Source organism: Trematosphaeria pertusa (assembly GCF_010094035.1).
Source record: "Trematosphaeria pertusa strain CBS 122368 unplaced genomic scaffold BU26scaffold_9, whole genome shotgun sequence".
Taxonomy (NCBI): Eukaryota; Fungi; Ascomycota; class Dothideomycetes; order Pleosporales; family Trematosphaeriaceae; genus Trematosphaeria; species Trematosphaeria pertusa.
Window position 1 is genome coordinate 1,180,922 of NW_022987220.1, and position 26,454 is coordinate 1,207,375.

Genomic DNA, 26,454 nt, shown 5'->3' on the forward strand with positions numbered 1-26,454 from the left:
GCACCGACTACATGGCCTCCCACTCGTTGCTCAATTCCCACGCATAGGCAGCTCTCAGTACCGTCTCCTCCGCCCACCACCTACCAACGATCTGTAGTCCCACCGGTAGCTTTACGCCCGATCCCGCAAGCGGCCCCTCCTCGATCTCCAACAGCCCCACCGGCATCGTCAAGGCAGGATGGCCGGTCTGGTTGAACTGGCATGTATTGCTGGTCAGACCAACCTGCTTTGCAATCTGCTCTAGGGGCGTTGCATCAGGAGCGGAATGCGAAGTAGCGATATACGGCAACGTCGGCATGACGAGCACGTCGTACTTTTCGAGAGCGGCATCATAGGCAGCGCGTAGCTGGCGGGAGAGATTCGTAGCTTTGGCGAGGAGATATGGGAACGCTATTGCGGCATATGCGCCGTTGAGGTAGATGTTCTTCGTCCTAATTGGCAATCAGCATGATATCGTTACTGCGAGCTGGAGCTGGAGCTGGAGCTACGTACGAGACATAGGCATCGTCCCAGTTCTCCTGCTTCAGGGGATGCATCAGCGCAACCAGATCCCACATCTGATGGCCCCTCCTGCCATACGCTCCGCTCGTCTTATTTAGATATCCGCCGACTTTGCTCACACCAGTCCATATCGCTGGACCCTTCTTATGCATCGGGACACTGACTTCTTCGACCGTCGCTCCGAATTTCCGGAATCCCTCCGCCGCTTTCAAGAACGTCTCTTTGACTCTAGTATCGACTACCGCCCCGATCAAGCCCTCGGATATGACTCCAATCTTGAAGCTGGAAAGATTCTTGGGCGACTCTAGCTTCTTCAAGTTTTCGTAGTACCGGGGTATCGCATCTGGAGCAGGAGCCGCAAAACCCCGGTCGTCGATGTTGTCAGAACCTGCGATGGCTTGCAGAAGAAGAGCATTATCGAGCACCGTCTTGGTCATCGGACCCAAATGGTCATTCGTGGGTTCGTTGGAGCCACAGGCAGTATATGGAATCAGGCCAAAGGTCGGTTTGAAGCCTACAATTCCGCAGTTACATGACGGGATCCGGACGCTGCCTCCTTGATCCGCGCCTATAGCCATATCCACTTCGCCCAGTGCTACTAGGACCCCACAGCCGGACGAACTGCCACCAGAGGAGTAGCCTTTTGCTCGTGGGTTCTCGACTGCTCCTGTAGCTGCGGAGTGGGATGTCGCGCTGTGGCAAAGGTTCTCGCAGACTGCCTTGCCTTCTATAGTGCCGCCAGCTTCCAGCACTCGTGTGACGACGGTTGCGTCGGTTTTCTATTACAACGAGTAAGCGTGCGGCTTACGCAAAGCCCAGGGTACCGCGTACTGGTACATAGCCCTTCACGAACGCAGTCCCCAGCAGCATCGGGACGTCCTTAACCGCGATGTTATCCTTCAGCGCTATCTTCTTGCCAGCCAGTAGCCCATTCAAGCTCTTCGGCGCTCTGTCTTCGATATGCACTTTCCAGGCCCACGCTCCGTACTCATTATCCGCCTTTTCCGGAAAATGCACATTTTCTCTCGGGAATCGCTCCAGATCTGTTTCCGGCTCGTAATCTGGAATCGCCATCAATTCTTCAGCCGACTCATGGAATACAGCGAGCAGCTTTCGGTAATCTTCCTTCTCTTCATCTTTAAGTGTAATCTTGAGCGACGCGCATACTTCGTCGAGCACTTCGGGAGTGACTGGATTCCCGTCCTTAGGCGTTACCGAGAAGACAGACATATTTGCTCCAGGGAGAGTTCATCCATCGTTGCAGGAGGCGATATGTCGTTGCCTGGAGAATGCGTTGCAGCTACGCCAAAGTTCATTCCGGGAGTGATCCGAATTCGGCGATAAGCTCGGCGATGTCCGCTACACTCGAACCATATTGTCAGCCCAAGGTTGAGCTCTCGCATGTAACCGCGGATACCTGCGCTATACCCCACTGCGGGGCTCTGATCGGCATTGGGCGCTGTTTCTTCGTCGGGTCTATTGCTCCCGCGATGGACAGTCTACATCATGACAAAATGATCTGAATAACAAGCGCCTCTCCATTTGAGGGCGCTCACATTCCCGCAACTGCAGCCGTGCCCGTCACTCAACCGCTCATCGCAAAGATGCCTCACGTCGAGGAAGCCATCCAGCTGCCCCGGGACTTCGAAGGTACGTATAAAAGCCTCTCTTCACACCAAACATTTCTAACAGCACAGGCTTCGGCGAAGCCAGCCACGACTGCCAATGGCCCAACGGCGCCCGCATCGCAGTCTCCTTCATCCTCAACTACGAAGAGGGCGGCGAGCGCAGCTGGTACGACGGCGACAACCTCAGCGAACCGTATCTATGGGAGAAGGGCGCGGGCTGGGCGAAAGAAGGCGGCCGCTACGTCAATTCCGAGCAGGACTTCGAGTACGGGAGCAGAGTCGGCTGTTGGCGCATTTTCCGCCTCATGAAGGAGTTTGGGTGGAAGATGACGCTGTGGGCCATCGCGAAGGCAATGGAGCGGAACCCCGAGTTCGCGAAGGCGTGCGTGAGGGAGGGGCATGAGATCGGGGCGCATGGTGAGTTGCTACTTGAGAGATGAGGGGAAAGATATATGGCTGACGAGCGACAGGTCTGCGCTGGCTCGAATTCTGGGACTACGACCTCGAAGCCGACAAACAATACATCCGCGACACGTGGACGGCGCTGCACGCCGCGACGGGCTCGCTCCCCGTGGGTTTCTACTTCGGCCGCGGCACGCCGAACACGCACGCGCTGGTCCCGATCGTGCTGAAAGAAATGGGCCACGCGCTGCTCTACAGTAGCGAATGCTACAATGACGACGTGCCCTACTGGGTCGACCTGCCCTGGGAAGCCAATCTCCCGCCGGAGCAGCGCGAAGGCATGCTCATGCTGCCGTACAACTACGACTGCAACGACGGCAAGTTCCACATGAGCCCGGGGTTTGTGACAAGCGCGGGGCAGACTTACGAGGCGTATTTGAAGAGCACATTTGATATGCTGTATCGCGAGGGCGGGAAGATGATGAATGTTCCGATGCATGCGCGGATTGTGGGGAAGGCGGGGAGGGCGGAGGCGCTGCGGAATTTCATGAGGTATGTTAGTGAGAAGGAGGGCGTTTGGGTGGCGACGAGGAGGGAGATTGCGGAGCATTATCGAGAGAGGTTTCCGTATAAGCCGGGGAGCAGGGCTGGTGGGGAGTAGATGGAGGTGGTGTATGTTCGCGAATGGATTGCATTGAGGTGTTAATCCTAAGCATCTTTAGATTTCGCTGCTGAAAGACTCCTGGAGTCGTTTCCCGCAGCCAGAAGAATACCAGGCCCGCGCATGCTGACGCGTGTATCGCGCAAGTCGTGGAATACCGAGCGCGCTAAGCAGAGCAGGAAACAAATCTTCGGGTAGACCAAGCCGATGGCATCGGAACATCGTCGCCTCACCCTATCTGCATCGGCCCGCACACACGCCCTCGAAACAATGCAACCAGGGCTCCATATCGCGTAACCCACACTATCCATCCCCAACTACCATCTCTCCCCTGCCATCACACCACACCACGCGCGCTTAACTCCATCCCCATTACCGCGCCCTCCCCATGCCATGCCCCTCGCCGATTCCCCACCGTCACGATTCCTCAGCACGCAGCCGCGCAGGGAAATCCGCGCCGCACTATCGCCGTCCCTTATCAGCGCACCCCGGCTCTGATCGCCGCCATGCCCTTCCGGGGGAACGATAAGGTCGCCAATGAGACGCGGGGCTGCGCGCCGCAGGCGGCGTTTATGAAGAGCGGACGGCTGCGACGTTCCGCCGCTGTGGTTCTGTGCCTGCAGTGGAGATTTTTTGCTGAAATTGGGCGTTGTTGCACGGGTTGATACACGAACGGACGTCTGATTTTATTTCTCCGCGCTTTGTACTACACGCGTGCAACGTCACTTTTCGCGAACGTCAAGAGCTTTGAGCAGAGGAAGAGATATTCATTGAAAAGGCAGCATCATGTCCGACGAGAAGAAAGAAATCGAGGCCGCGCCGCGTCCGGCCAGCCTGACGGCCGGCGAGGTCGAAGATGCGGTGTTCGATCCCAAGGCGGAGGATGACTTTGAGGTGTTCAAGAAGACGACGGATGGGGTGCAGTTCCGGCTTGTGGGGTGGCCGAAGGCGTCTGTTATTTTCTTGAAGGGTGAGTAGGCTTCCGCGGATAGGTCTGCAGGCTGACGATGTAGTGTAGTTATCTTCGCGACGGGCGTCCTGAGTATACCTACGGCTATGTTTGGCCTGGGTGCTGTGGGAGGAGCGATGTCGGTCATCGGCTGGGGCGTGTTGAATACGTATTTTGCGATTGTGCAGGGCAACTTTCGCAATCGACATGCGCACTGCCATTCTATTGCTGATATGGCGCTCGTTGTCGGCGGGCCTGTTCTCAAGGAGATCTGTGGCGCGCTGTTCATTGCGGCGTATGTGCTTTGCACGGGCTCTGGTATCGTGGGTCTTGCGACGGGTTTGAATGCGCTGAGCGACCATGCCGCTTGTACGGTTTGGTGGGCGTTTTTGTCCGCGATTGTGATCATGGTGTGTGCAAGTGTGAGGAAGTTTGAGAAGATTGGGTGGCTGTAAGTCGAGTCCTGATTTAGGAACGCGGGCTCGGATACTGATGCGTGCGCAGGACTTGGGCCGGCTTCATCTCCATCTACGTTGCGGTCTTCATCGTGGTCATTGGAGTCACGACGCGTGACCGGCCAGCCGCTGCTCCTCAGACCGGCGACTTCGATCTCGGGTACCACGCCATCGCGTATCCGTCCTTCATTGTCGGCATGACGGCGACGTGCACGATCTTCGTGTCTTCGGCCGGAACGAGCGCGTTTCTTCCCGTCATTTCGGAGATGAAGGTCTGCTCTCCCTACCCTCAAAACTACCTGCCAGCTACTAACTGTCCCAGAATCCCCGCGAATACAACAAAGCCGTCTACGTCTGCATGGCACTGGTGCAAGCCTCCTACCTCACCTTCTCCCTCGTCGTGTACAAATGGTGCGGCAAATGGGTGACGAACCCGTCTCTCGGCTCGGCGGGCGGCACCATCAAGAAAGTCTCATACGGCGTCGGGCTCATCGGCCTCGCCGTCTCCGGGTGTCTCTACCTCCACGTAGCCGCCAAATACGTCTTCGTCCGCATCCTGCGCGATTCGCCGCACCTGCAGCGCAACTCGCTCATCCACTGGGGAACTTGGCTCTCCTGCACCACGATTCTCGGTGCCGTCGCGTTTATCCTGGCGGAGGCGATTCCGATTTTCTCGTATCTGATCGCGTTGACGGGGTCGATCTGCTTCGCGCCCATGGCTATCTGTCTTCCTGGATGGCTGTGGCTGCATGACCATGGAGACTGGAAGAGGGGTGGTGTCGTCAAGATGTTGGCGTACTGGGGCCATTGGCTGTTGATTCTGATCGGCGCGTTTACGTGCGTGGGCGGGACGTATGGGGTTATCAAGCAGATCCAGGTGGCGTATTCTGATGGGATGATTGGAGGGGCGTTCAGCTGTGCGGATAACTCGGGGGTCCATGGGTGATTGAGGACGTGCGATTGTGGGAGGATTGCGACATGTGCGATTGGGGAGTCGAAGTGCTGCGTTTCAGTGGATGAGCGGGTTTGGTGTAATTACCACGGAGCTAGATGTAATGTTATGGGGGAGAAGCAATTTCGGATTCAAGTCATATCAGTGCTGCGTTTTTGGAGGAATAGATGACAATACGAACTCGACGCGTGAGCACGTGCACTCAACGAAAGCTACGAAAAGTGCTGAATGCATCGATTTTCCATCCCAAACCCCAACTTCGGAAGCTGTTGATGGCATTCCGCCATTCATCTCGTCCAGCGCGCATATGCGCCGCCGCAATTGAGATTTCTCAGCGCTCGTGGCAATTGCATGCCAGGGATGCTTATCGACCCACTAGAGCGTAACTCCGAGCATCTCCACGCCCATCTCCTTATCGCCCCATTTCTTGTCAAACCCACCGCGTCCAACGCCTCGTATCGCACATCGGATGGCGGTATGCGATAGGCATATCAGTGCCGTATGGGATTGAGCGCGGAACAGAATCCGGCAATGATTCGGCCTACTGCAGCACCTCCCGAACATGTAGGGAGCCAGCTGCCTTTCCCGGCAGCTTGGAGAGCTTGCTCTTTATAGCAGGGACATGCAGGAGTGGTGCGATGTGCCAGCTGGCCTGCGCTGACCCAGCAATTGCGCCGGAACGAACTCAACATGGCTCCTGGATACAGGCTTGGTGTTGACGTTGGAGGGTAAGCCGTCTCCCTTTCCTTCAGGCAAACGCTGCATCGCGCAGATGGGATGGAACAGCAATGCTAATGCGCACACAGGACCTTCACAGACATCTGCGTCATTACTCCCGACGGCCAATCCGTTCGCGCAAAGGTCCCCACGAATACCTCGGACCAGTCCATCGGCGTGCAGGAGGGCGTCGCGAAAGCGCGCAAGATCCTTCAGGAGAAGTACCACTGGGACGGCAAGTTCGAGTACATACACCATGGCACGACGACCGGCACGAACGCGATACTAGAGGGCAAGGGCGCAAAGGCGGGCTTGATCGTTACCGCAGGGCACAAGGACATCTTGACGGTTCGGAGGAGTCAGATACCGGGCGGTCTGGGCGCGTGGATCAACTTCGTGCAGCCGGAGCCCATTGTGCCGCTGGAGCGCACAGTCGAAGCTTCCGAGCGCGTTACAATTGGCGGCGAGGTGTTTAGAGAGTTGAATGAGGCGCAGTTCCGAGAAAGCCTGGCAGACCTGAAAAGGCAGAAGCCAGAAGCCATCTCGGTGTCGCTGTTGAACTCGTTCAGCAACAACACCCACGAAAACAAGATCCGGGAGATTCTGCACGATGAGTTTGGACCGGATGTCGAGGTCGTCACGTCGACGGACGTGTTGCCCGAGATCCAGGAGTACGAGCGAACGGTCACGACTACCGCGAACGCCATCGTCAAGCCCATCGTCAAGCGATATATGTATAATCTCCAGAAGATGTTGGCAGCGGATACGGATACAATCCGGATTTTAAAGTCGGATGGCGATCTCACATCGGTGGACCTCGCAGGCAACCTGCCAGTCAATATCCTCATGAGCGGCCCAGCCGGTGGTGTCAAGGCCGTGTCGCATCTCATTGCGAAGAACACGCCCTTCAAGAACCTGATTACGTTGGACATGGGAGGAACGAGTACCGATTGCGCTCTGCTCTCTGGATCCGATGTCATTATTCGACGCGAAACCAACGTCGGCTCGCTCGCCGTCAAGGCGCCGTCGGTCGATGTACGAACTGTTGGGGCTGGAGGAGGCTCGATAGCCGTCTACAACGACTTCACGAAGCAGTTGCGCGTTGGTCCAGAGTCAAGCGGCGCTAGCCCCGGCCCTGCGGCATATGGAATGGGTGGAACTCAAGCCACCGTTACCGATGCCAATCTGACCCTTGGCTATCTTCCATCGAAGCTACTGGGCGGCACATTTGAGCTCGATGTCGCTGCTGCCTCAGCCGCCGTGGCATCAATTGCCAAGCAGATGGGCATGGAAATCACAGCCGCAGCCGAGGGTATCATTGACTTGGTCAACGAGTCGATGCACGGCGCTCTTCGTCTTGTGTCCGTCGAGCAAGGTTTCGATCCTCGTGACTTTGCGCTCGTTGCATTTGGTGGTGCCGGTCCTTTGCATGCGAACTCCCTCGGGAAGCTCCTTGGCTCATGGCCCGTCATCGTCCCTCCGAGCCCTGGTATCCTCTGCGCTCAGGGCGATGCTACCACCAAGATGTCCCACGAACAAAGTTGCACCTACATCAAACTCTTCTCCAACATCACAACCGAAGACCTCGCGGCATCACTAGGCGAGCTCAAGGACGGCTGCATGAAGACCATGAAGAATGCGCTCGGTAACGACGACGTACCTCTAAAGGTCATGTATCAATCAGATATGAGATACAAGGGCCAGGCAATGACACTCACCGTCGACTTCAACGAGGAGGATCTGAAGGATACACAGGGCCTTCTTAAGACCCTACGAACGAAGTTCGGTGAGATGCACGAGCAGCAGTTTGGCTTCTCGCACGAAACCGCCGAACTCGAGACCATGCGTATGCGCGCCAAGGTCGTCGATGCTTCGGAAGAGGTGGCCATTAAACCCATCGAAGAAGCTAAAGACTCCACACCGCCTGAAGACGCAATCATGATGAAGCAGGATATCTACTATGAAGGCAAGAAGGTGGAGGCTAACTTCTGGGATCGGGCCAAGCTCATGAAGGCTGGCATCAAGATTGCTGGGCCCGCAATCATCTCCGAGATGGATTCCAACACTCTTATTCTTCCCGGCTATATTGGCGAGATCGACTCTATGGGCAACATTCTGATCTGGCCTGCCGAGAAGAAGACCGAGAAAAAGGCGGCCCATACGAAGGAGTCAGCCGAGCAGCTCATCCAAGAGCAACCTCTCATATCTACATTGATCTCGTCCGCGCTTGGCTCGATTCGCCGAGAGATGGATACTTTGATGCTGAGATGCGCCATGTCTCCTGCGATCCGAGAGCAGCAAGACGAGTTCAACGTCATCACCAATACACGTGGCCAAATGCTGGTCGGCCAGTTCGGCAGCTTCATCACGCAGTTCCTGAATGGCTGGAAGGGGACCATTGAAGAGGGCGACATCTTCGTCACGAACGATGTGTATCAGATCGATGGCGCGGTATCCCACCTTAATGATGTTATCGTCCTGCTTCCGATTTACTACGAACACGAGCTTATCGGATGGGCTGCGAACTTCGGGCATTTAACAGATGTCCAGGGGAAAGTCCCCGGATCGATGAGTATCAACGCCACCACTATCTTCGAGGATGGTCTTCAGATTCCCATCGTCAAGCTCTACGACAAGGGCGTGTACAACCAGCCATTGGCCGAGCTTTTCTTCCGAAACTCTCGCCAGCCGGAGTGGTTCCAGAGCGACTTGGTAGCTTTGGTCGCTGCCTGCAAGACTGCTGCTGCACGTGTTTGCGAGCTGTGCGAGCGCTATGGCTTAGAGGTATACGAAGCAGCTACGGATAACCTCCTCGCTCAGAACCGCGCTGCCATCAAGACCATCATCGACGAGAAAATCGGCAATGAGAGGTCGGGTTTCACGGACTTCATTGATGACGACGGCCACGGTATAGGGCCGTACGCCATTTCCTGCTCGATGCAAAAGCAGGGTGATAAGCTGGTCTTCGACTGGGATGGCACATCACCGCAGTCCAATACTTCGATGAACTTCTATCTCTCCATCACCATGTTCAAGATGTTCATCGGTTACTATCTCCTCGCGGTCTACGACCCACACTGCGTGGTCAACGATGGTTTCCACGACCTTATCGACATCAAGATTCCCACTGGCACGATCCTCCGCCCAGTACGACCTGCGGCCCTCAGTTGCCGGACGCATTTGCTAGGTCGCGTCATGGACGTGATGCAAGCACTCTTCGGCCAGCGCAACCCTGCCTATCGTTGCGCAGCTGGGTTCTCCGACTCGCCCCACCTCTTCTATTCTGGCTTCAAGCCCGACGGCGAATTCTACCTCCTCTATCAGATCGGCTTCGGCGGTGTTCCCGCTCGGCCTATCGGCGACGGCCCAGACTGCCACTGCTTGTTCCCAGCTATCAAATCTATTCCTACCGAGAACATCGAGCTCTACTTCCCGCTCATCCTCGAAGCTAACGAAGCGCTTCCGGATTCCGGAGGCGCCGGATACTTCCGCGGCGGCAATGCGCAGAGGACGCTGTATCGCTTCTTGAGCGAGGGCGAAGTTAGCATCCATGACGACCGGTGGCTCATCAAGCCGTGGGGCGTGAACGGCGGCATGCCGGGTTCCAGGTCGAAGAAGGCTCTGTACAAGAACAACAGCTATGGAACGGATAAGCAGAAAGAGAATACGGAGATGTTGCAGTCGAAACAAGACCACATACACGTCATGCCAGGTAAGTCATCATCCCCCTCCCGCACGAACAATCGCTAACAGTACCTCAGGAGACGTCCTCGAATGGATAACCTGGGGCGGCGGCGGCCTCGGCGACCCGCTGACGCGCCCCGCGCACATCGTCGCCGCGGAAGTCCACCGCAAACTCGTCACCGTCTCCGGTGCCGCCCGGAACTACGGCGTCGTCGTGCGCCCGTCCGACTTCACCGTCAACGAAGGCGCGACTACCGAGCTGCGCCAGAAGATGCGCGAGGAGTGCAAGGGTAAGGGATACAGCGCGGAGCTGAGCTATGATAGAGGCGGCACGATGAGTGAGCTGATGGCGCGGTGTGAAGAGGATACGGGCCTGCCGCCGCCGAGGCCGCAGTGGGAGAAGAATCCGTATGGGCCGCATGTCGGGCTGGAGTATGTGAAGGGCTGGTATGAGAGGATGAGGAGGGAGGGGATGAGGGCATGGGACTTCTAGGAGGATGTCTGGTTGATTGGAAATAGATAGCCGCCTGAAGGCCTGAAGGCCGGTTGGAAATATAGATTATATTACTGCAGCTTGACCTTCGACTATGTCCATGGTCACCATATCTACACCCACTACTCAGTTTCTCCGCCTCTGCCGCCCTCCCCTCTCCAGCCCGCTCCCGCACAACCGGCCCTCCCCCAAACGAAATCCAGGTCCTGCCCACGCCAAATCGCAGCCTTTCAGATCCTTCACACCGCTTACAGTGTCGCGACCATGTCGCCGGTTTCCTTCCTGCCCAGATCGTCGCGCGTCTCATCTCATCTACAGTACAGCACAGCACAGCACCATACCATACCATCAGGACGAATCCATACACAGTCACCTCGAGCCCTGGCAAGTTGGTCGCGTCTCCACCCTTGCAGCGGTCTCGTGCTCCCGCGAGTAGCTGATTCTAGGAACGGACATTCCACTCTGCTGCTAGGCTTTGTTTACCATCACCGTGGGCGGATATCGATATCGCTTGCTCGTTGGTCTGTAGTATGATAACGTTGGGGTGGGTGGGAAATCTAGGGGTAGTGTACGGAGTGCAGCAAAGAGGGAGGGAGGAAGGACCACGGGCGTCATAGGTGGCATGGGGGCTGGTAGTCGGTCGGGTGTGGCAACGCAGCGCAACGCAACGCAGCGCAGCGCTTCCGAGAGGAGTGGAGGAGTGGGTCTAGAGAACACGCAAGCTTAGCAGAAACCAGATCCTTCCAGGGCCTTGCAACCAATGCGTATTCCAAGCCAGCCGTTCAAGCCAGCCATCCGCGTCTTGGAGCTCGGCCACTACTCCATCTAACTCTACAACAAATCCCCCCCCTCCCCCTATCCCTCAACCCCACCCCTCCTCCCCACCTTCCCCCTCCTCCCCCCAACCGCCCTCCAAAGATCCTCCCAAATCCCCAACGGCGGCTCGATACTAGCCTCATACGCATCGATCCTCGGGCGTTCCCACACTAGATCCGCATCCTCCGGCCTCACAAACTTACTCCTCTTCACGAGCTTAAACCCGACCCACAAGATAATGCACACAAAGCACATAGCGTAGTAGGTGAAGAACGTGCCGACGTCGAAGGCGTAGAAGGTCGCGTAGCCGTAGATGGCCAGGATGACGCTGAACAGCACGACGCCGGCGATGGCGACGTACGGCTGCCCCCAGCCTTTGTAGGGCAGCGAGTCGCGCGAGATGCCCTGGGCCTGGAGGGCGCGGTAGAAGAAGAGGTAGGTCGTGCACATTATTATGTAGTCCATTAGTTGCGCGGCTTGGGTTATGTTGGCGAGCCTGGGGGGCGTGTTAGCGGGCTGATGTATGTTGGGAGAGGAGGGATGTGAACGGAAGAGGTGGTGGGAAGCAACGGGGCGGGCTTACCATTTCACGCCCTCGGAGGCGGCGTGGCCGACGGACAGGAAGGCCAGCAGCGGGAAGAACATGGTGACGCAGAAGCAGTAGATAGGGACGCCGGCGCGGGTGGTCTTCTGCAGGAAGCGCGGCGCGTGGCCGTCGATGGAGAGCGAGTACAGCGTGCGCGTGGCGCAGTAGACGTATGAGTTTCCTATTCGCCCCGTCCGTTAGTCTTCGTATCCTCCTCTCCTCCAAAATCACATGGAAGAGGCAAATAACGCACCAGCGGAGAATATACTCGTCACCATCAGCGCGTTCGTCAAGTCCGGCAGCACGCTAATCCCCATATTCCGCATCGCAATCACATACGGGCTGCTCGCGCCGGTGCCGGTGCCCTCCGTCAGCAGCAGGTTGTTCAGCGTGGGGTCGTCGTACGGCAGGATGATGCCGACGCAGAGCGCGCCGAGGATGAAGAACAGGCCGAAGCGGAAGTACATCGTCTTGTAGGCCATTTTGATCGTTTTGCGCGGGTAGATGGCCTCGCCCGCGACCATGGCCACGTACTCGGGCCCGACGCAGGTGAAGGAGGCTTGGAAGAAGGCGCCCAGGAAGCCTTCGAAGCGGCCCAGCGAGCCTGAGTGGATGTACGTGGCGAAGGAGCCCGGCGTGCGCCAGTAGCGGAAGCCGTAGGCGTCGTGCTTGGGGTTGCCGCCCACCATGGTCACGAAGGTGAAGGCGAAGAGCATGAATATTAGGAGGACTTTGCCGGAGGCGCTGGGGCGGGGTGTTAGTGGAGGGGAGCGGTGGAGGGGAGGGAGACGGACAGCCAGAATTCGGACTCGCCGTATGCGCGGACGGCGAACAGATTGATGATGCCGTAGAGGACGATGCAGGCTGCGACGACGGCGGCGACCGGGATGTCGTCGCGCCAGTAGGTGAGGACTAGGTTGAGGGCTGAGATCTCGAACGGGATCAGGACCGCCTCGTAGAGCTGTATCATGGTCAGTTAATTGCCATCCCATCCAAGCTCCCTCCGCGACTCACGAAGAAATTCCACCCCGCCATAAACCCATACGCCTCATCCACCCACTTACTCCCCATGCGCACCCACCCGCCAACCACGGGCATAAACACGCTCATCTCCGCCATGCAGCTGTTCGCCAGCGCGAGGATGAAACAGTACCCCGCGAACGCAATGAACAAGCTACCGGGCCCGCCCTCCACGAGGCCCCAGCCGATGGAGACGAACAGTGCGGTCCCGATCGAGCCGCCGATAGCGATCCATTGGATTTGGCGGTTCGAAAGCCGCCGATGCAGACCGTCGATTACTTCGAGGTTTCCGACTTCATCGTGCTCGGGGACGTCGTACGCGGGGCCTTTTTCGCCGTCTCTGGCGATGGCGATGCCTTCGTGCTGCTTCGTCGCCATTGCGTGCGTCGTCGCAATGCAATAGTCGTGAATAAGTTTGAGCGACAATCTCGGGAAGGTTTCCAGGGCCTCAGGAACCAGGGTCCAGCGCGTCTTTTAAGCTCCGTAGTGAGATCCCGTTACTTTTGCATTTACTAACGCGCGACAAGCAATTGGATACGACGCACGGCGCGGGTGTGGGTAACCTTGTGGATACGGCGATACAGCCGCTGATGTCGCGGTGTGGGTAGATCCTCAGGCAGGCTATCCCAACGGAGGGGCGCGCTAGCCGAGGCCTGGACGAGCTGCTTATCTCGGGGTAGCGCGACGGGCTGGGACGGTGGGCCGGGGCCGTGGACGTGGCGAGCAAGGGATAAGGCATATTTCTGTGGAAAAATTGTACGACGTCGGGCGATGGGATTGCATTCGTGGCTGCTGGAGGAGATCAGACGTCAATTCACTGATGGAACGTGCGTTCGTCAACGGTTCGGCGGGTGGTCTTGGAGAGCTTAGCGGAGCTTGAGGGGCTGGGGAGCGCAGGTGGCTGGAAGTTCCCCACGCTAGAGTCGCCGGTGACGTACTGTATGTGCGCGCGCTACCGGCCAGGTCTCGGTTTTTCAGCAGGGACTTCGTCAAGCACGAGATGATCAGGGCACCGTCTCTGTCGGCCTATGCACCTTTGTATCGATGGAATCTTGTAGGATTTTCAATTCTACGACCGAGCGAACATCACTCAGCCCCACGCGAGCCATACCTAGGTAACTACCTGGATTTTGCGCCTATGTACAGGCTCGACAACCGCTTGAACAATGCACGCAACTCATCGATCAGATATAGTACGGGAAATGGGATGTACTTAACACCACCGACGAGCTCGCACTGAGGAGTATCGCCCGGCGTCAGCGGCACATCCAGACCCATTTCTCAGTCACGACGCGGATTCTCGCTACCCATCCACAAGCTCAGGCCAATGGTGATAAGAAAACAGCCGTATTCAAGAGAGTCATTGTACTCAAACGAGACTACAAGCCCAGTAGGCCTGACGGCTGAGCAACGGGTGGGACCTATTCCCCCCTATCCATCAAAGCCTCTACGCGCCTCCATCGCGCAAATGCTTGAAAAGTCTAGAATACACGAAACACGAAAGCAATCAAAATCGAATACCAAAACTACCTGCTCAGTCTCCGCTGATCGGCAGGCGGCGGTCCAGGAATCATAACCTTGAATGGCATCTCTCTGTGCGCCACTGGCCCAGCTCCCAAGGGTGGATAGGGGCTGATATGCCTTGGGCCCGCAGGAGCCAACGGAGGCGGACCACTGCTCTTTGGTCGCGGAGCTGTACGGGGGCCGTACGGGCTCGGGTACGTTGGGGGTACCTGAGGGGGCAAGGGAGCGGGAGCAAGCTGGCGCGGACCAGGACCGAAATGCGACGTCGGTGGAGGACCAGGCATCGGGCCGGGCATCGAGCCTGACGGCATGGCTGCGAGCGGGGAATTTTGCATCATCATAGGCGGCGGCGGCGGCGGGTAATGCGCCGGCGGATATGCGTTGATTGGGGAGGGTGCCGAGAACGGCGGCGGGGGAGGCGGTTGTGATTGCGGATGCTGATGGACTGGATATGGTTCCGGAGGAGATGCTTCCGCTTGAGTCAATGCTGGGCGCTGCTGGGGCTGCGGTTCTGCAGGTTTCGACGCCGGCGGCGCTGCTGGTGTTCTGCCACCTCGCTTTCCAGGCGATGAATTCGATCTTGAGGTTGGGGCTTTAACGGGGGTGCCGGACTTCTCCTCTAGCTCCTTTTGGCGGGCCTTTCGCTCGGCCCACCAGATGGTCATTGACTGACTTCGCTTTTCGCTCTTAACGCGTGGCTTTCGCTTTGAGCTTGAGGCTGAGTTAGCTGCCGACTCCTCAGCCTGCGGATTGTTGTATTGGCTGAGTGAAGTTGTGTTCATGTAGGTGTCTGGCGTGTGCGCCTTTGAAGATTGACCGTTGGTCCGGCCATCCTGGGGCTGCGGCGTGGCCTGGAAGACAGTCTCGGTATGATGCGGGCCCACAATTGGTGTTGCAATGGTAGGGCCAACTGGTGGATCAATGGAAAACTGGTTCTGACCCTCGCTGATAGACTGGAGAGCTGGAGGTGGAGGGTTCGGACCATGAGCCGACGGAATAGGAGTATCCTCGTCATGCATCCTCTTCCGTGGTGATTTCTTGATTCCATAGTCGCTGCGCCTTCCTACGCCCTTGCTACCTGTAGGCCGGCCGCGTTTATGATATGGAGCTAGATGGCCATCGGTATCGCCTGAGTTCTCGTTCGAGGAGCCGTCGTCGCCTGAGCTGGCAAATGCTGATTCCTCTCGCATTTCCTGTATACGCTGATGGAGCAGCGCACTGGCGACGCCCTTCCCACGCTTGCCGCGTCCGTCAGGTTCTGGAGTCACGGATGCTGCTGGCTGGGCGTATTTACTGACGCCCTTCTTCCGTGCGCCGCCCCAACCACTGTGTTTCTTGGGCGTGTTCGTACCGGTGCCCTGATCACTCCCATCGTACTTGCGGGTGGCGCGACGCTGCCGCTTGGCCGGTCTTCCCTCCTCTTCGTCCTCTTCGTCCTCGCTGGGTGCAGCCGAATCAAGCATGTCACGTGTGCGGCGTTGACGCAATTCCCTGCCGTTGGTTTTCTCATGGCCTGGTCGCTGCTCGAACGGATCCTGCATACCCGGCGGCTTCTTGGGATCGAAAGTGTAGCCGTACAGGTCCGCTTCCTTCATATCTTCGAAGATCTGCGGGTTCATCGGAATGCGGCCGCCATTGCAAGCCTTCTTGGGCGGATGTGCATGTGGTGCGGTCTGTTGGTATTAGCAGCTGCAACATGACATCAATCACTCTATAACTTACCCTCCCGTCCAACATAAGGTATTCATCCTGCCATGCCTTGAGAATCTGCTGCGTGTTCTGCGCAAGCGCATAAAGGGTCTCCGTACTCCGTTGCGCCATTGGGTATTTGGTGAGGTGGGCGATGAGATCTTGAACATCGGCTATGGGCTTGAACCGCGTCTTGAGCAGGTAGTCTGCCCTGTCCTCACACTCAGCTTTGATTGGCGCAGGCAGGCCTTCGATCCATGCATCAGGCATGTCGGAGTCGGACAGCACATCGTCCTCCGGGTCAAGCAGCTTCGGGACTGCAGACTCTGCAGGTGTTGCTACATCCCGGGGCGTATGCGACGCTGACTCCTGGGGTAGTGATATCTTTGGAATAGCAACAGGGACAGGAATCTTCATCGAGGGTTCGTTGTAGGCCTGTATGAGTGCGGCAGGCGGCGAACCGGCCGGCGTGGTAGTAGTAGGCGCCACTTGAATACCCTCCATTGGCTCCCCTTGCTCGGCTTCTTTCTTTGGTTCCTCTTCATCTTTAGGTGGCTCGTTGACAGGCGTGGTTGTTTCCACCGAGTCCACAGAGGGCGAGAGGGAAACCGATCTCTTGGCATCCTCCATCGGCGAGTCCTGATTGGACAGATCCTCGTCGTCGTCTTCTGTAAGTAGAAATGCGGGTGCAGCATTGCGAGATGGTCGCGTTCGAACTGGAGAGACGGTCCGCGCAAGGCTTCCTCGTCCCCTACCTCCGCGGCCTCCTCTGCCTCTGCCTCGTGAGCTGCCGCGTCCGCGACCTCCACGACTGCCACGGCCGCCACGGCCTCGACCCCTGGTTGGCGTAGGATGCGATGGCTCGGGCTCGTCGCTCTCTTCAGAACTCTCTTCTTCGGAATGGGCGAAGAGCGGTGGAAGTGGCGGAGGCTCAGTACGATTATTCTGTCTTGACTTCCGCGGGGCTTTGTGTTCCTTGAGGCTGTCGAAGAACTCCCGGGTCAGGCCGACGACCATGAAAAGCGGCTCTTCGTAGTGGGCGTAGAGGCCATCCCCAGCTTCGATGTTAGCATAGTTTGAGATGTTGGAAGCAGAGCGAGTCGTCTTCCTAGTCGGCGGGGCATTGCTGTTGTGGTTCGAGCTTGCTTTGGGTGATACAATGTCAGGCTTGTCAGCTTTGCCGGCTGACTTTGATCCTCGTCCAGAACGGGTTCGCATTGGCGGTTCCTCCTGCTGGTGAGCGTTTCGCCGCAGCGACGAACGCGCGGGTGGATTCTTGGGGCCCGCCATTTCGCCAGAGGACTATTGACGAGTGCGCAGCCGCGGTGCGAAATGGATGGGAATTGCCAATCGAGTCAAGGTCAGGACGTATATGTATAGTCCCGAGAGGCGTAGCGTGGGTCGCAAGCCTGTCAGGGTGACAGGCGTATGCAGGAGCAAATGGAGAGAACGAAAACTCGGCGACGCCGCGCAAAATGGCGCGCAAATGGTCTGAACGACTAGAACGAATGCGGCCGCAGCAGAGGATATGCAATTCAAGTAGGAGAGTGAGGGTGTTGCTGTGTGGTGATCTTTGTCTTGGGGCGCTCGTGGCTGCTTCCGCAAAACCCAGCCTGGAGGGCTTGGCGCTCCCGGCAGCCAATCAGCGGCGGGACGCTAAATGACTGGCATCTGCGGCCGCTTGCTGCAGCACAACAATAGCACGGGGCTCACTCCACAATAGCGGAGCATGCTATTGTACTCCGTATACTGACACCACGAGCTATCCGACTGCCCACATTCACTATGCCTCCCAAGACGGTCGAGGAGCAGCTCGCGGAGCTCGAGATGGAGGCGGAGGCTCCCGCCGCGCCCCCGCCAAAGAGCTCCAAAGCCGCCAAAGCTGCACGCAAGAGCTCCGAGCAGGAGATCGATGCCCTCAAGGAGCTGGAGGAGCTCGAGGCTCTGGAGAAGTTCCAGCGGCCAGAAGTGCCGCGTCCATCGAGCCGGCCGAACACGCCAAAGATGTCTTCGTCCTCCACCACGTCCAGCAACCCGCGCCGGGCAGGGATCGCGACACCCTCGTCCACCGGCTCCGCGCGAACGAGTGAAGAGAAGGCCCAGGCACCGAGGAAGTCCGGGGAGAGCGCCCGATCATTTCACCAAAGCTTCGCGCCGACCGAGGAGGAGCCCGCGAAGCCTGCGCCCGAGCCCAAGCAATCGGGAGGGTCGTGGTGGGGCGGTCTCCTCTCTACGGCGACCGCGACTGCGGATGCGGCGAGGAAGCGGGCCGAGGCTGCATACCAGGAGATCCAGAAGAACGAGGAAGCCAAGCGTTGGGCGGAGCAGGTCCGTGGGAATGTTGGCGCCTTACGTGGCATTGGTAGGCTGACCTTCCGTCGCATTCTGTATGCAGAAATCCATCTAACACTATACAGGAGGAGAACTGGGAAAGCGCGCTCTTCCTACCTTCACAAACATCCTCCACACAATTGCTCCGCCCATCTCGCAGCACGAACGGCTTCAGATTCACATCACACACGACCTCATCGGATACCCATCGTTAGACCCAATCATTTACCAGACCTTCTCCACGGTTATGGCGCAAGTTGAAGGCGGTGACCTGCTTGTCATTCAGCGCGGATCGGAATCAACACACCGTCGGGACTCGATGGACGGCTACAGAGGAGGCGGAGGCGGATGGAACGATGGCCCCTGGTGGCGCCATACCGATAAGCGAGATCTCAGCGTCGTCAAGGGCTTGGTGGAGGGCACGAAGCTTGTTAGAGTGAGCGCCGAAGCCTATGCAAACGAGTTCTTCGCAGCAAGAGGCGGCCTTGAAGAGGCGGCCAAACAAGCTACCGAGGTGCTCAGTGAGACGAACCCTGTTCGGAGCAGCGACATCTTCCTTGCCATCCAGGCCGTGAGCTACCGTGCTCCGGACGACCTCTTCTCTACCTCGCAGACCACGGAAGAGAAAGAGGGAGGCGTAGAAGAGCACAAAGAGGAGGATGAGCTTGTCGCATTTGCCGTCTACCTCCACGACCCCATTCACGGCATTAGCTACAAAGCGCTCAGCCAGGCATTCCCTGCAAAGTGGGTGGAATGGCTGGACGCTCCTGCCCCGACAGAAGCTGCGGGTGAGGAGGCACAGCTGCCAGCCGAAATACGGCAGATTATTCAGGACGGGGGAGTCGACCCGCGAGAATGGGTTGCTGATTGGATGGAAGAGACTATCAGCCTCAGCGTGGGGGTGGTCGCTCAACGATATGTTGCTCGTAGAATGGGTGTTGGTGAGGGAGGCATTGGTCGAGGAAAGGCACGTGAAGCAATCGTTGAGGCAGGCGGCGGGGAAGCCGCCCGAGCTGGTATCATTTGAGGGGTTTACAAGGTTGGCTATTCCATTTTCTATACCTGTAGCGGGCGTTCCGGAGGCATCTGCCAGCAACGGGCTGTCCTAGCATCTCTTATTCTCCTCGCGCAAGCAGGAATTTTGGGTAATGCAATCCATATCCTTTGGTGGCCGTCCATCAACCGAGCCGAATATTTCCAGCTTTCGTTTGTTCCCGCGTGGCAGTCATGAACGCCAGAAGACCCTAGAGCGTAATGGCTTCCCCATTCCCACGCAGCCGCCTCCAAACCGTTCGACTTGCGGGCGTTGATTTCTCAACCAGAGGCAAACGCTCTTGTGGGCTTCCGAGCCACCAACCGCAAGTAATTCCCTCTCAGAAACATCAGGTTGGTTTTCGAGTACGCAGACCAGAGACTGAGTATCGCAGAAGGCTTGTAAATCGCATAATTCCCACCCCTCACTTCGCCTTCCCCTCCTTATCCTTCTTCCCTCCCCGCAGCATCTCCAGGTGTCCCGCTTTCTCGGCGAGTAGCTTTTCGGTTTTCGCGGTGAGGCCGGCGGTGTGCTTCTTCTTGATCTTGTTCTGGCTGATGAGGGACGCTTTCTTGGGCTTGATGACGCGTGCGCCTCGTTTCGGTCCTGTCTGTGTAGGCCTGCGAGAGAGTGGGTTAGGAAAGAACCCCGCGGAGGGAAGGTGGGACGGTAGTGCATACTTCTTGGTGTTGGCGGGCTTGAACGCCTTCTTGACGGCGCCTTGAGCCATTGCGACTGCGAAGCCGCGGGACCGAAGAGCGCCGGGTGAATGTGGTAAGCGATGGCAGCTTCGAGACGGGCAGTGGATGAATTTCGGTCGCGGCTTCTCGAAAAGTTGGCGATGCTTGGTGTTGTCCCGCACGCACTGTACCGCTTCCAGCCTAGCGCATTGTGGAGATGCCACCCATTTAGCCATTCATCCCCGTTGCCTCCTCTCCATCAACCCGAGGACCCGTCTCCAAGCCAGCTCGAGCCGGCCTGGACATCACCTGCTCAGCCCAAGACGCTCAATCTCGCCGCAATGAAGGCCTACGCCACATCACGCTTCGCCGGAAGAATTCGCTCGCCGGCCGATGCTTCCGATGGTGGAATCCGTATGTGCATTTGGCGCTGTCGTGTTCATCTATCGCGCAGGTACGGTATATGAAGCCGATGGTCCCTTGCATGCCTGCCGCTCCGCGGCCAAGCATCTAGACAGCCCCAGATGGGGAAGACTTCTCGAAGTCATGCGGAATCCGCTCATTTAGCCATACACAATATCCGGGATCGCCATATCGGACCGTGGGCGCGTGCTTGGCGAGGTAGAACTTCCTGGGATTCTGGGGCTGCTGGGTGTAAGGTGCTAGAATTGGATGCGGGCTAGCATATTAAGGGGATAGGGTGCTGGCTCTTGGGGACGTTCATATATTGCGGCGAAGGGCCCGAGGTTGGAGTGGAATTGTTGTGGTAGGCGTGCTTCGACTTTTTGGAAAGGAGCCGTCGTCATGGAGCTGGTTTCGCACGCTCTGTTGAGCTTCCTCTCGTTGTCTGTGTGCTTTACCGCTGTCAGTTCTAAGGCCCTGTCTCAGGATCGCAAACCTACGGTGGACTTCAAGCCGGGGAATGGAAGCTACCTCCTCGCCACGTGCGGCTCGCCCGTCAATCTTATCCTCGATGCCGCCGATTGGCCTGGTGTTTTGCGCGCGGCGCATGATGTCGCGGTTGACTTTGGACGGGTTACAGGCGCCAACGGCACGTTGACTGCCATTGGGAAGAGCACGGCGAATGCTTCTGCCATCTTCAATGTCACGGGAATCGGTGAAGACTGGAGCGTTGGCAAGGCGGGTAATCGGACTACTCCTGGCGCTGGAAAGGGCAAAGGCACGATCATTGCCGGCACAATCGGCAACTCGAGCTTGATCGATGCGCTGGTTAAGAGTGGCAAGCTCGATGTGAGCAAGATCAAGGGCGAGTGGGAGGCGTATGTCAGCGCCGTTGTGAAGAATCCGACGAACGGGACAGACGAGGCATTGATCATTGCTGGTAAGTTTATAAGGACTCGGAAACAAGACGAGCAGAAAATTAACATTTCGTAGGAAGCGACAAGCGTGGCACAATCTACGGCCTCTACGATGTCTCCGAGCAAATTGGCGTTTCCCCATGGTACTGGTTCGCAGACGTCGTACCCAAGTCCCGCACCAACATCTACGCCCTCCGAACGACCAAAGTCCAGAAAACCCCTAGCGTCAGGTACCGAGGCTTCTTCATCAACGATGAAGCGCCAGCCCTGACCGGCTGGGCAAACGCCAAGTATCCCAAGTCTGCATACGGTTGTCCGTTCGGCGCGGAGTTCTACTCCCACGTTTTCGAGCTGCTGCTCAGAAGCAGAGCGAACTACCTCTGGCCTGCGATGTGGAACGGCATGTTCAATGTGGACGATCCGCGCAATCAGCCCCTCGCAGATGAATACGGTATCGTCATGGGCACCTCGCACACGGAGCCTATGGTCCGCGCGACTCAGGAGTGGAACAAGGTGGCCAAGGGCACGGATTCTGGCTGGCAATGGGCCACCAACAATGCCACGCTGTACGATTACTTCATGGAAGGTGCGGTGCGCGCTAAGCCATACGAGAACGTCGTGACAATCGGTATGCGCGGATACCACGACACTGCTATGTCTCAGGATGTGCAGACCAGCGTTCTGGAAGCTGTTGTTGCTGCGCAGCGCGATATCATGGATAAGGTGTGGGGCGATGCTTCGAGCGTGCCTCAGATGTGGTGCTTGTACAAGGAGGTACAGGCTTACTATGAGGCGGGCATGAGGGTGCCAGATGACGTTATCCTGCTATGGACCGAAGATAACTGGCAGAACATTCGCAGGCTACCTGTTGGCGACGAAAAGAACAGATCTGGCGGAGCTGGTGTGTACTATGTGAGTCTTATTCCGCAACCCTCCCTATGCTGTGGCTAATGAGATGTGGAGCACTTTGACTACGTCGGGGACTCGCGAAACTACAAATGGATCAACACAATCCAACTCCAAAAGACCTACGAGCAAATGTTCCTCGCGCACGCCCGCGACGCGAACAAACTGTGGATCGTCAACGTCGGCGACATCAAGCCCTATGAGATCCCCATCAGCCACTGGTTCGACATCGCCTACGACATGGACGCCTACGACGAGACTAGCGTGCCCCAGTGGCTCGAGGGCTGGGCCGCCCGCAACTTCGACGAGCGCCATGCGAAGACTATCTCCACCATCATGGACAAGTACGGCTTCTTGTCGAATATGCGCAAGTTTGAGTGGGTTGAGCCGGGGAGCTATAGCGTGATTAACTACGAGGAGGCGGATAAGTTGTTGGCACAATGGGCGGAGATTGCGGACATGGCGCAGGAGGTGTATGACGAGCTGCCGCAGGCGCAGAAGGGCGCGTTCTACGAGATGGTTCTGCATCCGGTGCTTGCAGGCGGTAACTTCGTCGATGTCCAGGTTGCGGGCGCGCGGAACCAGATCTACTCCGGCATGGGACGCAATAGCGCGAATGATTGGATGGATAGGGTGATTGATGGCATGGGGACAGACCATGAGTTGACGCAGAAGTATCACAAGCTCTTCAACGGGAAGTGGAACCATATGATGGACCAAACCCATCTCGGATACCAAGGATATTGGTAAGTTTCCCCTTCTTCACTCAAATCCTCAAAAGAGGAATGCTGACTAGGAATCAAGGCAACAGCCCATGCGCCAATCCACCCCCTTCCTCCGCTGGGTACAAACATCCGAACGCTCTCTCTCCGGCGACATGGGCGTCGCCGTCGAAGGATCCAACGCCACCATCCCCGGCGACGACCAATGGCACGGCAACGGCGGCGGCTCTCTCGACCTCCCCGCCATGACGCCGTACACGCCCAAGCGCTGGATCGACATCTTCAGCATGGGCACGCAGCCCTTCTCCTGGAACATCAGCGCGGAGCCCTTCATCAAGCTCTCGCAATCCGGCGGCCGCATCGCGCCCTCCGATGCCGACGTGCGCGTCTACATCGACGTCGACTGGGCCAAAGTCCCCGCCGGCTTCGGCAAGAAAACCGTGCTCAACATCTCCTCCTCCACCGACTACGGCACCCAGTTCAGCATGCCCACCGTGAACCTGCAGCTCAACAAAACCAGCCTCCCCAGCAGCTTCAGCGCCGGCTTCGTCGAGTCCGCCGGCGCGCTCGCCTTCGAAGCAGAGCACTACACGCGCCTGACCACCCATGGAAACCTCTCCTACACCCTCCTCCCGCACTACGGTCGCACGCTCTCCGCGCTAAAACTCTCCTCCCCGCTCGCCGAATCCCTCAGCCCCGCCACCGCGCCCGCGCTAGAATACGACTTCTACACCTTCACGCCCACGACGAAAGCCAAGGGCCTCAACCTCACGCTCGTCCTCAGCCCTAGCCTGAACGTCAACCCCAAGCAGCCGCTCGCCTACGTCGCGCAGCTCGACGAGCTGCCCCCGCAGCGCCGCCAGTACGTCGTCGACCAGCCGCAGCCGGACTTCCCGGTCGGCTGGGGCACGGCGGTCGCGCAGAACGCGTGGCTGAATACGACGAATTGGGGGGCCGTGGAGCCCGGGATGCATACGCTGAAGCTGTGGCTGGTCGAGGCGAATGTGCTGCTGCAGAGGGTAGTGGTCGATTTGGGCGGCGTGGTGTATAGTCATAATGGGCCGCCGGAGAGTTATAGGGTAGGTGGGGGCGGGGCGGGGAATGGGACGGCGAGGTGGTGAGCGAGAGATAGAGGGGGAATAAGACCTCGCTTCAAATGGGGGGGTTGGTGTTATCCTATGTAATGCGAGCTGGACTGGAATGTATTATACATACACAGCCCCTGCAGGGAAAACTGAGCCTTTTCGGATAATGTAAGCAGACTACCAAATTACCTTCCGCCCACACAAATACCTACACAATAAGGGCTTTTCGTAGTTTCTAGGTTAGAACTAGATAGAACTAGACTTTAAAGCTGTACAAAAAGTAGTGTTAAGGTGATTAGCCTTAAGAGCTCCACACAAACATTATCTGAAAAGGCTCAGTTTTCCCTGCAGGGGCTGTGATATGCTTTGATGAATGAGTAATGTATTACGTATGCAAGCTTCTTCACGTGCGTTGAGATGCGCATGCTGAACTTTGTCAGATTTGCCACGTGTCAATAAAAGAGCGGAAATACAAATTCTATCGCAATAATACAGACGCATTTGCCATGAGATGATGCCGCTGAAATAAACGAAAGCTCCTCCGAAAATGCAAGGCAAGGCAAGGCATCCACCAGGGAGCCAGCCGTCTAGATAAAACACGCAACCGGAAAAAAACGCCGACTTATACCGCCCAATGTCCGAAAACTTTCCAGCCTACGCAATCCACGCCTTCAATGCGCACCCACGAAAGTACCACTCCATCGCCGTCTCTTACGACAAACCGCCGCCGCTCCCAGCGCCGGGCTCCCCCGCGCCACTGCCCGGCGTCCTGCCCGCCTTCTTCCTCATGCTCTTGCTGCGGTGCGAGTAGTAATTGGGAGGTTCTGCCATTTCCGCCTTGTCTTGTTTGGACTGCGAGGGTTGGAGCTTGCCGGCCTGGTGCGACGAAGAGGGGGAGAGTTTGCTGGCTTTGGAGCCCATTTGGTGCGCGGGTTGGGGGGTTGTTGAGCGGGCGGGTGAGCGCGAGGCGGGGCGCTTGGGGTGCGGGAAGATGATGATTCTGAGAATTGGAAGTCAGTGACGGATGTCTCGATGTTGCGATTGTTGGTGCCTTGGGTGAGCTCTCAGGCGTGCAGCGGGAAATGTCACGCGAGCGAGCGGCAGACTTACGGCGGGGCGGGATCAGGCTCAGGTGGTTCAGGATCGGGATCCGGGTCTGGTACTCTGTGCGGTTTCTTTCGCAGACTGTATCGTGGGCGTGGGCTGCGGGCGCGGCTTAGAGGGATGGTGGAGTTGTAGCTGAAGAGATGGAGGTGTGTACGTACGGCGGTGACGTAGGTGGGTGTGGCGCGGATGCAGGGTCCAGCCCCGGTTCCTGGGTCGTGCGCCGCGATCTGTTTTTGGACAAAATGATGATCCTAGCGCGCCGTTAGCTGTGATTGGCCAGGGCGCATGCGAGACAAGAAGTATTGGACGGGTTATTGGAATTGCTGGGTACGGGGTAGGCAGGACCTACGGAGGTGCTGCTGGCGGCTCCGGATCCGGGTCCGGTTCTGGGTCGTTGTCCCTGGGATTGAAGGATGCTGGCTGCTTGTTCTTCTCGGTAGCGCGACGAGACATGAGGAACTGCAATCAGTGATAACGCCACAAGGAATAGGGATCGGAAGAGGTCGAACTAGAATAAGAAGTACGTCTAGAATACCAATGGCGTCTGGAGGCTTGCGAAAAGAGGAAGTAAACGTGCCCGATGCTCTGGCTCTGGGACCGGATGAGGCCCGAAGAGCCTCCCTACCTTATATACAGACCTTCGTTCGCACTTTTCAGACTGCTTCAGCTTGGCAGTGCGCTGAAGTAGCAGCATGGTGCCACGCAATTCGCAAGATTACTACCCCTCGCAGTATACACTCTTCAGGTCGATGGCCTCGTGATGGCGTCCTCCCATCATCCCATGGCTTTGACGGGTAGTTCTGCTACGAGCCACGAGCCCAGAACGTGCACTTGCTAAAATTGGATAACGTGACTGGGAGCGAGAGGCCGTTTCTGAAGCCTGATTGAACGCGGGTCAACGAGAAGGATTGACTAAGCGAGGCTCAAGTGAAGCACCTCGTACATGCGCCGTTATTACCGTATGGGGCACCGAGATGCGAAGCGCAGACGTCGGACTACTCGGGGTTTTGTAAGGCATACAACGGCCGGTGTGCTGTTTGGAGGTCCTGATTGCCTGCGGGTGGCTGTGCGGCGCCCACTCATGGCGCGTGAGGGCTGGGGTGGGATGGCGCGGAAGCGGAGGAATAATAAGGCCCCTCGCGCGAGGAAAGTATCCGTGGCCACTTAGGCGGCCCCGGCGGGCGTTCGCTCGTG

At 57.6% G+C, this 26,454-nt stretch overlaps 11 protein-coding genes across 11 annotated transcripts; 6 read left to right on the plus strand and 5 right to left on the minus strand.

Annotated features, from left to right (window-relative positions):
• Positions 1–7: 7 nt before the first annotated feature.
• BU26DRAFT_429443 (amidase signature enzyme) lies at positions 8–1,731 on the minus strand (the record flags this gene model as incomplete). Its single annotated transcript, XM_033823832.1, has 3 exons — positions 8–431; positions 493–1,280; positions 1,333–1,731. 3 exons carry the CDS (start codon positions 1,729–1,731, stop codon positions 8–10), a joined length of 1,611 nt encoding a protein of 536 aa, XP_033682463.1.
• A 187-nt stretch (positions 1,732–1,918) lies between these two features.
• On the plus strand, positions 1,919–3,216 carry BU26DRAFT_348346 (carbohydrate esterase family 4 protein). The gene is made up of 3 exons (XM_033822413.1): positions 1,919–2,151; positions 2,199–2,546; positions 2,600–3,216. The coding sequence occupies exons 1-3, from the start codon at positions 2,106–2,108 to the stop codon at positions 3,190–3,192; spliced, it is 987 nt and encodes a 328-aa protein (XP_033682464.1). The 5' UTR covers positions 1,919–2,105; the 3' UTR covers positions 3,193–3,216.
• A 277-nt stretch (positions 3,217–3,493) lies between these two features.
• BU26DRAFT_552196 (transmembrane amino acid transporter) lies at positions 3,494–5,735 on the plus strand. Its single transcript, XM_033832143.1, has 4 exons — positions 3,494–4,162; positions 4,211–4,592; positions 4,646–4,868; positions 4,919–5,735. Exons 1-4 carry the CDS (start codon positions 3,979–3,981, stop codon positions 5,540–5,542), a joined length of 1,413 nt encoding a protein of 470 aa, XP_033682465.1. The 5' UTR covers positions 3,494–3,978; the 3' UTR covers positions 5,543–5,735.
• Positions 5,736–5,959: 224 nt separating this feature from the next.
• Positions 5,960–10,522, plus strand: BU26DRAFT_606398 (uncharacterized protein). The gene is made up of 3 exons (XM_033835665.1): positions 5,960–6,276; positions 6,355–9,977; positions 10,027–10,522. The coding sequence occupies exons 1-3, from the start codon at positions 6,239–6,241 to the stop codon at positions 10,440–10,442; spliced, it is 4,077 nt and encodes a 1,358-aa protein (XP_033682466.1). The 5' UTR covers positions 5,960–6,238; the 3' UTR covers positions 10,443–10,522.
• A 106-nt stretch (positions 10,523–10,628) lies between these two features.
• On the minus strand, positions 10,629–13,441 carry BU26DRAFT_541415 (amino acid transporter-like protein). The gene is made up of 6 exons (XM_033831596.1): positions 12,859–13,441; positions 12,639–12,805; positions 12,098–12,588; positions 11,842–12,025; positions 11,393–11,754; positions 10,629–11,148 (listed from the first exon to the last, which is right to left on the minus strand). Exons 1-6 carry the CDS (start codon positions 13,240–13,242, stop codon positions 11,054–11,056), a joined length of 1,683 nt encoding a protein of 560 aa, XP_033682467.1. The 5' UTR covers positions 13,243–13,441; the 3' UTR covers positions 10,629–11,053.
• A 507-nt stretch (positions 13,442–13,948) lies between these two features.
• Positions 13,949–17,636, minus strand: BU26DRAFT_606400 (uncharacterized protein). The gene is made up of 2 exons (XM_033835666.1): positions 16,111–17,636; positions 13,949–16,061 (listed from the first exon to the last, which is right to left on the minus strand). The coding sequence occupies exons 1-2, from the start codon at positions 17,365–17,367 to the stop codon at positions 14,391–14,393; spliced, it is 2,928 nt and encodes a 975-aa protein (XP_033682468.1). The 5' UTR covers positions 17,368–17,636; the 3' UTR covers positions 13,949–14,390.
• Positions 17,637–17,811: 175 nt separating this feature from the next.
• Positions 17,812–19,601, plus strand: BU26DRAFT_487060 (uncharacterized protein). The gene is made up of 2 exons (XM_033825932.1): positions 17,812–18,439; positions 18,495–19,601. The coding sequence occupies exons 1-2, from the start codon at positions 17,863–17,865 to the stop codon at positions 19,433–19,435; spliced, it is 1,518 nt and encodes a 505-aa protein (XP_033682469.1). The 5' UTR covers positions 17,812–17,862; the 3' UTR covers positions 19,436–19,601.
• Positions 19,602–19,865: 264 nt separating this feature from the next.
• Positions 19,866–20,171, minus strand: BU26DRAFT_566444 (uncharacterized protein; the record flags this gene model as incomplete). Its single annotated transcript, XM_033833524.1, has 2 exons — positions 19,866–20,061; positions 20,122–20,171. The coding sequence occupies 2 exons, from the start codon at positions 20,169–20,171 to the stop codon at positions 19,866–19,868; spliced, it is 246 nt and encodes an 81-aa protein (XP_033682470.1).
• Positions 20,172–20,925: 754 nt separating this feature from the next.
• Positions 20,926–24,189, plus strand: BU26DRAFT_566445 (glycoside hydrolase family 115 protein; the record flags this gene model as incomplete). Its single annotated transcript, XM_033833525.1, has 4 exons — positions 20,926–21,463; positions 21,517–22,352; positions 22,404–23,092; positions 23,151–24,189. The coding sequence occupies 4 exons, from the start codon at positions 20,926–20,928 to the stop codon at positions 24,187–24,189; spliced, it is 3,102 nt and encodes a 1,033-aa protein (XP_033682471.1).
• A 328-nt stretch (positions 24,190–24,517) lies between these two features.
• On the minus strand, positions 24,518–25,530 carry BU26DRAFT_520622 (uncharacterized protein). The gene is made up of 2 exons (XM_033829330.1): positions 25,264–25,530; positions 24,518–25,153 (listed from the first exon to the last, which is right to left on the minus strand). The coding sequence occupies exon 2, from the start codon at positions 25,072–25,074 to the stop codon at positions 24,865–24,867; it is 210 nt and encodes a 69-aa protein (XP_033682472.1). The 5' UTR covers positions 25,075–25,153; positions 25,264–25,530; the 3' UTR covers positions 24,518–24,864.
• Positions 25,348–26,107, plus strand: BU26DRAFT_348421 (uncharacterized protein). The gene has a single exon (XM_033822414.1). The coding sequence runs from the start codon at positions 25,546–25,548 to the stop codon at positions 26,056–26,058; it is 513 nt and encodes a 170-aa protein (XP_033682473.1). The 5' UTR covers positions 25,348–25,545; the 3' UTR covers positions 26,059–26,107.
• The last annotated feature ends 347 nt before the right edge of the window (positions 26,108–26,454 follow it).

Bases quoted from the DNA above. Each gene is read 5' to 3' on its own strand.
- BU26DRAFT_348346 (XM_033822413.1), top strand. From the start codon at position 2,106: ATGCCTCACGTCGAGGAAGCCATCCAGCTGCCCCGGGACTTCGAAG. The intron at 2,152-2,198 runs GTACGTATAAAA...CTAACAGCACAG, and splicing joins GCTGCCCCGGGACTTCGAAG to GCTTCGGCGAAGCCAGCCAC. The intron at 2,547-2,599 runs GTGAGTTGCTAC...GACGAGCGACAG, and splicing joins GCATGAGATCGGGGCGCATG to GTCTGCGCTGGCTCGAATTC.
- BU26DRAFT_552196 (XM_033832143.1), top strand. From the start codon at position 3,979: ATGTCCGACGAGAAGAAAGAAATCGAGGCCGCGCCGCGTCCGGCCAGC. The intron at 4,163-4,210 runs GTGAGTAGGCTT...GATGTAGTGTAG, and splicing joins GTCTGTTATTTTCTTGAAGG to TTATCTTCGCGACGGGCGTC. The intron at 4,593-4,645 runs GTAAGTCGAGTC...ATGCGTGCGCAG, and splicing joins TTTGAGAAGATTGGGTGGCT to GACTTGGGCCGGCTTCATCT.
- BU26DRAFT_606398 (XM_033835665.1), top strand. From the start codon at position 6,239: ATGGCTCCTGGATACAGGCTTGGTGTTGACGTTGGAGG. The intron at 6,277-6,354 runs GTAAGCCGTCTC...ATGCGCACACAG, and splicing joins CTTGGTGTTGACGTTGGAGG to GACCTTCACAGACATCTGCG. The intron at 9,978-10,026 runs GTAAGTCATCAT...ACAGTACCTCAG, and splicing joins CCACATACACGTCATGCCAG to GAGACGTCCTCGAATGGATA.
- BU26DRAFT_541415 (XM_033831596.1), bottom strand. From the start codon at position 13,242: ATGGCGACGAAGCAGCACGAAGGCATCGCCATCGCCAGAGACGGCGAA. The intron at 12,589-12,638 runs GTCCGTCTCCCT...ACCCCGCCCCAG, and splicing joins GGCGAGTCCGAATTCTGGCT to CGCCTCCGGCAAAGTCCTCC. The intron at 12,026-12,097 runs GTGCGTTATTTG...CGGGGCGAATAG, and splicing joins GACGAGTATATTCTCCGCTG to GAAACTCATACGTCTACTGC.
- BU26DRAFT_606400 (XM_033835666.1), bottom strand. From the start codon at position 17,367: ATGGCGGGCCCCAAGAATCCACCCGCGCGTTCGTCGCTGCGGCGAAAC. The intron at 16,062-16,110 runs GTAAGTTATAGA...TAATACCAACAG, and splicing joins ACCTTATGTTGGACGGGAGG to ACCGCACCACATGCACATCC.
- BU26DRAFT_487060 (XM_033825932.1), top strand. From the start codon at position 17,863: ATGCCTCCCAAGACGGTCGAGGAGCAGCTCGCGGAGCTCGAGATGGAG. The intron at 18,440-18,494 runs GTAGGCTGACCT...AACACTATACAG, and splicing joins TGGCGCCTTACGTGGCATTG to GAGGAGAACTGGGAAAGCGC.
- BU26DRAFT_520622 (XM_033829330.1), bottom strand. From the start codon at position 25,074: ATGGGCTCCAAAGCCAGCAAACTCTCCCCCTCTTCGTCGCACCAGGCC.
- BU26DRAFT_348421 (XM_033822414.1), top strand. From the start codon at position 25,546: ATGCGAGACAAGAAGTATTGGACGGGTTATTGGAATTGCTGGGTACGG.